The 10,055-nt window shown below is 43.2% G+C and overlaps 1 protein-coding gene across 1 annotated transcript; it reads left to right on the top strand.

Annotated features, from left to right (window-relative positions):
* The first annotated feature begins 449 nt into the window (after positions 1–449).
* LOC126724590 (uncharacterized) lies at positions 450–1,202 on the top strand. The gene has a single exon (XM_050429071.1). It carries the CDS (start codon positions 450–452, stop codon positions 1,200–1,202), a length of 753 nt encoding a protein of 250 aa, XP_050285028.1.
* Positions 1,203–10,055: the final 8,853 nt, after the last annotated feature.

A 10,055-nucleotide genomic window follows, 5' to 3' on the forward strand; every position in this document is an offset into this window, starting at 1 on the left:
ACATAGTTTCCATCAACTTCTATATTAAGATGGAGTCCAACTAAGATTCTGTAGCCTTGGCTCAGCAAATCCAAGCTCTTGCAGTCACCATCGAAGAGCTTACCAAACAAAATCAAGAAATGAAACTACGGCTTCAACATGAGGAAAATCGGTCTAGAGGCAACTTGGAGGATAAGGGAGATAGCCATAGAAGAAGTGATCATTGAAGACCTACTACTCCAGATGAACAGAACTCAGATTTTCTTCAAGAGATGAGGAAGGAGATGGACGAGCTGAGGAATTCCATTAAGGAGAAAATGGACCGGAGCCTAGATAGAATGGTCAGGGCAACAGATTCACCTTTCACTATGGCGGTCCAAGAATGTCTAGTGTCGTCGAAATTCCAACTGGCTTAACTTGAGCCATTTGATGGGCTTAAGGACCCCCAGGACCACCTTAACACCTTCAAGATGACGCTAGGCCTTCAACAGCCCCCTGACGAGATACTGTGTCAATCCTTCCCCACCACTCTCAAAGGAGCTACGAGGGAATGGTTCACAAAATTGCCAACATCGTCCATTGACAGCTTCGAGCAGTTGAGCAATGCCATTCTGTGCCACTTCATCGGAGGACAACGCCCCAAAAGGTTAGCAAACCATTTGCTCACTATTAGACAAGGGAAGAAAGAAACCCTGAGGTCGTATGTGAAACGCTTCACTCGGGAGACCCTGGAGGTAGACAAAGCTGATGACAAAGTGCAGTTGACGACCTTCAAGGCGGGGCAGAAGTCCAGAAAGTTCGTGGCTTCACTCGCGAAGAATCCCCCCAAAACGATGACAAAGATGCTCCTAAAGGCACAAAAGTACATGAATGCTGAAGATGCATTAGTCGCCATAAGGGATGTAAAGAGACCAGCAGACAAGGGAAGGAAGGAGGACGATTGTAGAGGACAAAAAAGGGAGCGTCCAAATCGTCGGACTAGTGATGGGGGTAAATGGAAAGATGAGAAAACTCCCAGAACGGTAAAATTCACTCCTTTAGTTATGCCTGTTGACAAGATTTTGACACAGATTAAGGATGAACATTATCTCAAATGGCCAAGGCCATTACATTCGTTGTTAAACATGCGTGACAAAAAGAAGTACTGCCAGTTTCACAAGGATCATGGCCACTATACAGAAGATTGCCGGGACTTAAAGGAGCAAATAGAGGAGTTGATATGAAAAGGGAAATTGCAGAAGTATGTGAAGAAGGGAGAATCTAGCAGGTTCAGAGACGATGATAAAAACCAGCACAGGTTTTTGCCTAAAGACGAGGATCACACGTCTCAACAACCACAAATGGGCCATTCACAGGTGGGTCATTCAAATCCCTCAAGAAAGCATGTCAGAGGCAAGTGAATAGTGTTCACATGCCACCCCCGTTTAAACAGAGACGAACGAACCAGGACATGTCCTTCAATGAGGAAGATGCTAGAGGAGTGAAGCAGCCTTACAATGACCCCTAGGTCATAATGCTCACGATAGAAGGATTCAACACCAAGAGGATCCTCGTGGACAATGGTAGCTCCACAGACATCATCTACCTTCCCGCTTTCCAGTAACTGAAGCTAGATCCAAGAAGACTACGCCCATTTGACTCCCCACTTGTCAGTTTCAGTGGGGACAGAGTATATCTCAAGGGCATAGTAACTTTGACAGTAATAGTGGGGACTACCCAAAGTAGTTGACACATTAGTTAGACTTCTTAGTGGTAGACTGCCCCTCATCTTACAATGTGATTATAGGGAGACCCACGCTCAACTGATGGAAGTTAGCCACGTCCACCTATTGCTTAAAGGTAAAGTTCCCAACTGAGAACAGTGTCGGCGAGGTAAAAGTAGATCAGGTCCTAGCCAGGGAATGCTACCAAGCCGTGTTGGCTGCAAAGGAGAACCATACATGGATGATCGAGGAGAAAGAAGAAGATAAAGTGGAAGCCCTGGAGACAGTGGAACTGGTCGAAGGAGAGGCAGCCAAGACGACAAGAATAGGGACAACACTAAGTCTTGAGATGAAAACAAGGCTCGTCTAGTTCCTTAAAGAAAACCTAGACGTCTTCGCCTGGACTCACGAAGACATGCCAAGCATATCTCCAAAAGTTATCTAGCATAAGCTAAACGTGGACCCGGACAGGAAGCCCGTCCAGCAAAGACGACGAGTCTTCACCCCAGAATGGAACCAAACAATTATAGATGAGGTTAACAAACTATTGTCAACAAGTTTTATCCAAGAAGTCTATTATCCTGATTGACTCATAAACGTCGTCCTAGTGAAGAAAGCAAATGGGAAATGGAGAATGTGCGTGGACTTCACAGACCTGAACAAAGCCTACCTGAAAGACAGTTTCCCTCTGTCGAGAATAGACCAGCTAGTGGATTCTACAGTCGGGCATAAAGTTATTGACGTTCATAGATGCTTTCTCAAGGTACAACTAGATAAAGATGGCTGAAGAAGACTAGGAGAAAGCAACTTTCATCACAAGTCAGGGGCTCTATTGCAATAAGGTAATACCCTTCGGGCTGAAAAATGCTAGACCAACCTACCAAAGGTTAGTAAACAAAATGTTCAGCAAGCAGATTGGCAGGAATATGGAAGTGTATGTGGACGACATGCTCGTTAAGAGTAAAGAAGAACTTACCCACTTGGACAACCTGGAGGAGACGTTTGCCACCCTCAGGCAATACCAAATGAAGTTGAACCCTAGCAAGTGTGCCTTTGGTGTAGCCTTGGGGAAATTCTTGGGATTCATGGTGTCCCAAAGAAGGATAGAAGCAAACCCGGAGAAGGTAAAGGCCATACTCGACATGACATCACCCAAGACCGTCAAAGAAGTCCAAAAGTTCACAGGACAGATTGCCGCTCTCAATAGGTTCATCTCTAAGGCGACAGACAAGTGCTTACCCTTCTTCAAGATGTTGAAACAGGCTTTCACCTGGATTGATGAATGCAAGGTAGCATTTCAGGAACTTAAACGTTGCCTGAGCAATCCACCCTTCTTGAGTTCGTCCAAAGAAGGGGAAAACTTATATTATATCTTGCAGTATTAGCCACAGTCGTGAGCGTAACCTTGATTCGAGAAGAGGCCAAGACGCAGCTCCCAGTTTACTACGTCAGCCAAGCTTTCCAATGTACTGAGGACAAGTTCCCAAGGATTGAGAAGATTGCATTCGCGCTAATACTAGCCTCGCACAAACTGAGACCATACTTTCAATCAAACCCCATCTTGGTGATGACGGATCAACCTATCAAGAAGTCCATGAACAAGCCTGAAGCAGCAGAGAGAATGATCCAGTGGGCAATTGAACTCAGCCAGTTCGACATTGAGTACCACCCAAGGACAACCATTAAGGCACAAGCCTTGGTGGACTTCATCGCCGAGTTCACCCTCCCGAACAAGGGCAGCCACACCAACGAGGTAGAATGGTAGCCAGTACAGACCGATGGTTCGTCAGCCCAAAAAATAGGGGGAGTAGGGGTTGTCATAATCGCCCCTGACGGAGAAGCGCTCAAATATGGAGTTCAACTGAAATTCCCAGCCACCAATAACAAGGATAAGTACGAAGGGATACTAACGGGACTAAGACTCGGGAAGGCCCTCGGAGCTAAGAACCTGCTAGTCTAGAATGATTCAAAGCTAGTGATAGGGCAGATTAAGGAAGAATATGAAGCAAAGGAGGAAAGAATGCAGAAATACCTAAAGCTGACGAAGCATCTGACTTAGGAATTTGATAAAGTGGAATTTGTGCAAATCCCTAGAAGTTAGAACATGGTAGCAGACGAAGCCGCGAAGCTAGCATCGTCGGAAGGAGCGACGAGCATGGGCTTGATGATGGAAGTCTAGGAATGCCCCAGCATCAAGGAAATCTCTACATTCACAATCCAGAGCACAGATAGCTGGATGACGCCGATCATATCCTTTCTCCAGGATGGGCATATCCCCCAAGACATCGAAGAGGCCAGGAAGGTCAGGAAGAGAGCAGCCAGGTTCACGATCTTGAACGACACACTATACAAGAGAGGCTTTTCCATGCCTTACCTGAAGTGTGTGGATGAAGAAGAAGCCAAATATATTCTAGAGGAGATCCATGAAGGAGTTTGCAGAGACTATGCAGGCCCCAGATCATTGGTAAGTAAAGTTATCAGAACAGGTTATTTTTGGCCTACAATGCAGGTGGATGCAAGGGAGCTCGTCAAGAAGTGTGACAAGTGTCAAAGGTTCAGGAATTTCCAACGCCTTCCAGCAGAGAGATTGGCGACGATATCCTCCCCTTGACCCTTTACGCAATGGGGAATCGACATCGTCGGCCCATTACCTCAAGGTAAAGGACATATAAAATTTCAACTAGTCGCCATTGATTACTTCACAAAGTGGGTCAAAACAGAGGCACTAGCAACAATCATTGAAGCCAGAATCCAGAACTTCATGTGGAAGAACATAATTTACAGGTTTGGGATTCCACGGACAATTATATCAGATAATGGGCGGCAGGTCGATAGCTAAAACTTCAGGGATTTCTGTTCAAGCCTAGGGATCAAGAACCAGTTCTCATCCCGAAGACATCCACAGGCAAACGGACAGATGAAGGTGACAAATTGGACATTACTTAAGATTATCAAGGCCAAGTTAGATGACGCAAAGGGTGCCTGGCTGAAAGAATTGCCCAACGTCTTGTGGGCATATAAGACCATGACAAGAACCCCAACAGGAGAAACCCCCTTCAGACTCACCTATGGCACCGAGGCAGTAATCCCAGTCAAGGTGGGAATAACCAACACTAGGCGAGAAATGTTCCACGAAGAGAATAATGACGATCAGCTGCGAATCAACCTGGATTGTCTAGACGAAGTGAGAGAGAAAGCTTCTGACGAAATGACGAAGTACCAGTAGAAGATGGCCGAATACTACAATAAGAGAGTGAAGCTCAGAAGACTTGACATAGGAGACCTCGTCCTGGGCAAGGTCACCCCTAACAACCAGAGACTCCACCCAAGGAAAACTCGGCCCCACATGGGAAGGACCCTACCGGATCGTCCATTACTCCAGACAAGGCAGTTATCACCTGGAGACCCTAGATGGACAGAGACTCCCATGACCATGGAACATTGAGCACTTGAAGAAATACCACCAATAGATGTAACAGAAAATTGTACTCATTCTCGAAAGCAATAATAAGAACTATCCAGCCAGTGTTTTAATAAGAGCAAATCTTGTAATACGAAAGTCACAAAAATTTGGCTAAGTAACAAAATTCCGCATAGACAAATGTAAGTTACTGACAAAGCCATAAAAATGACAAGATCCCTTAAATGGGTGTAAGTCACAAAAAATTTGGCTAAGTAACAAGATTCCGCATAGACAGATGTAAGTTACTAAGGAAGCCATAAAAATGACAAGATCTCTTACATGAGTGTAAATCACAAAAATTTTGGCTAAGTAACAAGATTCCGCATAGACGGATGTAAGTTACTATTGAAGCCAAAAGGATGAAGTCACGAAGAAACAAGAACCTTGACAAGATCTCTTACATGAGTGTAAATCACAAAAATTTTGGCTAAGTAACAAGATTCCGCATAGACGGATGTAAGTTACTATTGAAGCCAAAAGGACGAAGTCACGAAGAAACAAGAACCTTGCAACAAACATGCTCAAGAGAGAGCATCTTTTGAAGGGTCACAACTAAAAAGTATTGACGAAGAAGAGGAAGGTTCACAACTAAAAATTATTTGCTAAGTTCAAAGCATTGACGCAAAAGGGAAACTACAGGAATAGAAATTGCGAGTAAGTATGCAATTGCTAATTTAATTCAAGCCCAAAAACAGCGGGCAATTGCCGTTGTCTTTACATCTAAATCAAAGGTCCATAAACACTGGGCTAAAGATATTGTTCTCAAAACAGATTTATTAAAAAATAAAAAATAAAAAGGGAGAAGAAAAGGAAAATCTTTTCAAGTAACAAGCTTAGGCATCAGCAGCAGCATCATCATCGATAGGGGCATTATCAGTAGGAACATTCTTGGGAGCGTCACCCTCAGGAGCCGAGGACTAGGCAGCCTCATCAATTGCCATCTCCTTGTCCACCTCTTCAAGGTCCAAGTTCTCTAGGTCAACTTTAGTGGGATGCTTGATGAGGTACCTCATCATAAGCTTAAAACCCTTAAAGTACCAACTGAAAAGCACTGTGTTGTACTCGTCAGTCTGCTGAAATGCCTCAACGGACCTAGCGACAATGGTTTTGAGTTTCTCCTTGGCTCCTAGAAGTTGCTTATCCTTCTCCAGGTTTAGCTGACGCTCAGTCCTGATGTCGTCACTCAAGGTCTTAATTTTTTCCTTCATAGTGTTGGCCTCGCCCATAGAATTGATAAGTTTCTTCTTCAGCGTGGAATTCTCCAACTCCAAAGCCTTCATCATGGATGTTAGAGACGCTACCTTTGCCTCCTAAGTAAGGTACTCAGAAGTAATATGAAGGCTCTCCCCCAACACCCGAAAAGAACATTAAAGCCGTCAGTACAATGATAAGAAAAGAAAGATACTAAAGTTGCACGAGCACGTTACCTGAACTAGTTTATGGACGTGGCGAGCCGCAACCTCGATGAAGGACATGCCGGAGATGGCCTTCAAGTCCTCAGCAGTCACGACCCTATGTGCCCTTTCCACCACCAGACCCTTGTCATCCCAAACGCAAGACGAGCGGGAATCAGCTTTCTCCTTCCCTTTGTCGGTCACGCGCAACCTTTTGGAGGTAGGAGTAGGGATCTCTTCAACCGAAGTGGCTGGAGAAGCCGTCCTCGCCGTCTCAATACCGGAGACAATGGGAGTGACGGAGGCTGGTGGAGTAACCGATGGGCCCTTCCCTGTGATACGCACTGTCCTTTTCCCGAGGTTGGACAGCGGCTCGTCCTTCTTCGTTCTCATCTTTGCATACATATCTTTGTTAAATTTGGTCGTCATTTCTGCAAGAGGAAAACACTTGTAAAAAAAAAAAAAAAAAACAAAAAAACAAATGTATACAAAAGAATCAATACTGACAAACCTAACACTTACTCTTTTTTCCTTCAATTTCAAGATTGCGCAAGACAAAGGCAGAAGGCTTCGGCCCAAGGCAGTAGAAGGCGAGAGTCTGTAGGTCCACAAGATCGTCCCAACTCTCAATCATCTGCACGTATTCAATTTCCTTCCCCACACGCTCCTTATACTTGCTCTTAAGTTTAGGCCATCTCTTAATTGCGCAAAACAAGAAGTAAAAGAATCAGTGGTGGTAACGGTAAACAGAACAAAACTTAAATGACGAGAGGAAGTAATAATGCACCTAAGGTCGGGGTTCCCCACCGATGATGCAACCTCGGGAGATCACCCCAAACCTCGCTAGAGGGAGTCTCAGAATCATCCCCAGACAAAAGAAAAACTTGGACTTCCAATATCTGAAAGATGAAAGTAAACCCTTGACGATTCTAGTCCTCCGTTGCCAGGGCACCAATTCATAGTACCTGTGCTCCTTAGACTCTTTCAAGCGGTACAAGTAGACAAGCTTGTCTACCTTGAGCATACCTCTGTTCGTAGCGGCCAGCCATATCCCTATACAACTGACCCGTATCCTCCATGAGTTAGGCATAAGCTGCCCAGGAGCAATACCGAAATGGTCTAATAGCTCCATGAGGAAGGGATGGATAGGAAACCTCAACCTACAGATGAAGGTAGACTCGTAAAAGCATACCTCCTCGAGGAAGAAGTGACAGGCCTGATCCTCCTCATTGGGCAGATGAACCCTAACTCGCTCGAAGAATTGGAATCTATCCTTGAATCTACCCAGTGTATCAACATTTAGCCCACACTCCTCCTCGAGGGCATGAAAAGCCCTAGCCTCTCGAGGGATAGAGACAGTAGTATCTCCCCCCACTGGGTCACCACTAGACGATAACCCAGTCTTGAGTTCACTAGACCTAACCTCAGACATTATCTCCCGCTCTCTCACCAAACTCTTGAACCAATCAATCAATTGACAAAGCAAAGGCAATAGATCGGCCAATGCAACGCTCAAACTGTTACCCACAAAAACAAAATTCTCAAGCTGTGGGAAAACACCTAAAGACCCCCCCGAAGCGCACAAAAAAGAAATAAATTGAGGGGCAAGCTATCCTAACCTCAGAGCTACTAACCATGGAAAACTAGAAAAAGCTCAAATGGAAGAAATAAAAGCTAAATCCCCAAGAAATCGAAGACAAACACCAAAAGAGGAAAGGAGAGAAAAAAAGAGATCAGAAGTGGTATCGCAATATATTAAAAAAAAAAAAAAAAGGAAAGTAAGAAAAAGAGAAGAAGTGTACCTTAAAAAAGGCAGGTATGGGAGGCACCACCACGTTACACACCGGCTCGGAGAAGAGTTGCAGAGTGAAGTTGGGAAAGAAAACACTCGGAGTAATGATTGGAAGTTTTGAGAAAAGTGAAAGAAAAAAATGAGAAGGGGAGAAGTTTAAAAACCAAGGCCCAAAAAATTAAAATTCAGTGGGAAACCCAAAAGTCACACGATTGGAGCATTAACTCCACTGATTAGAACATGCCACGTGGCCACTATGCATTTAACACGAAACGAAACCGTAAGAGTCATGGACAGCTCATAAAAACCTTTTGATCTTCTACGGTCGTCATGACATGTCACCACGACCATAGAACCTCGGGGGCAGCTGATGGGACTGACGAAATCAATCTCCTTGGACGAAGTAATTTATGCTGACGAAACAACTAAGCATCCCCGACGATACAACCACACCACTGACGAAGGTATAGAAGCCATTCAATACAGTCACTAAATGAGTAGGGCGGTTAAAAGGCTAGCTGTGCAGTCCGTTGGAAGCCCATTAAAGTCCACATTACTGGGGGTGAGACGTTACCCAAAGAAGCATTAAAACCACCATAACAGCCACAATAGCTAGAAGCTAAGAGAATGTATATATATAGCCCTCACACCTCCAACAGAAGGTACATTTTTTTTTTTCACACACAAAAACAGCATCCCTAGTTATTTCTATACTCTATTATTTACCATAAGCTTCATATACTGACTTTGGCATCGGAGGCGTTGTGGCAAGCACCACATCGGTAACCAACGTGAGGGATTGCTACTTCCACGGTGACGCAAATGAATATCTGACTTCATCTGGACGTGTTCACTACGACTAACAAATTTACACTTCATCATAAACCATACACAAAATAAATCTTAACTTGCCAATGTTATCTAATGAATTAATTTTTCATATTGCTGAGGTATAGGAATAAATTGAACTAGTTTAGCCCTAACCTTAAGATTGATTCCCACGGACACTCTCATGGTCAACCATTCAACATTGATGAGCTCAAAGAGGCTTAGCAAGAATTCTAAGGTAATTGCAATTGTTATTTGAGGCTTGTAGAAACAACATGCTCACCTCCATAATATAAATTTAGAATTAAGAATATTCAACCCTAATCAGTGGCAAAGCTAGGATTTGAGTTAGGGGGGAGGGAGGGGGGCAAAATTTATATATGATATACGCACTTACACAAATTTATGTTAATATATAATATTTGAGACCAATTTGAAAAATTGAAAGCTATTCATTTAAATACTAAGTGATATTTAATGCAATTATACCCAAAAAAAAAAATCTACAAACAAAAAAAGCTTTTTCATAATATTGCATTTATCTATTGAGATGTTTCTAACATGAGTGATCTATTTAAAAAAAAAAATATTTTTAGAGCCAAAACTCAAGTTATGAATGAAATTATTAGTAGTTAGATAGATATTGAGTGCAATATATGTGAATTTCTATTATTTTGGTTAATGTGTTCCCATAAAATTTTCAAATTATAATATGGTAGGGACAAACTAAAAAAATTTCAATGTAATGCATGCTAGTGGAGGACTTAAGATTCCTCAATAGTTCATTTAGAAGTTATACTCTGTTTCAAGATCAAAGAAAAAAAGTGGCATTTAAAAAACCCAAAATCAAAAAGTATGCAGGGGTATTTAATAACTAAAGGTATTTTTTGGCAAGC

Source organism: Quercus robur, chromosome 4, assembly GCF_932294415.1.
Source record: "Quercus robur chromosome 4, dhQueRobu3.1, whole genome shotgun sequence".
In the NCBI taxonomy this organism is placed as follows: Eukaryota; Viridiplantae; Streptophyta; class Magnoliopsida; order Fagales; family Fagaceae; genus Quercus; species Quercus robur.

Excerpts from the sequence above, each read along its gene's own strand:
- LOC126724590 (XM_050429071.1), top strand. The coding sequence starts at position 450 with ATGACGCTAGGCCTTCAACAGCCCCCTGACGAGATACTGTGTCAATCC.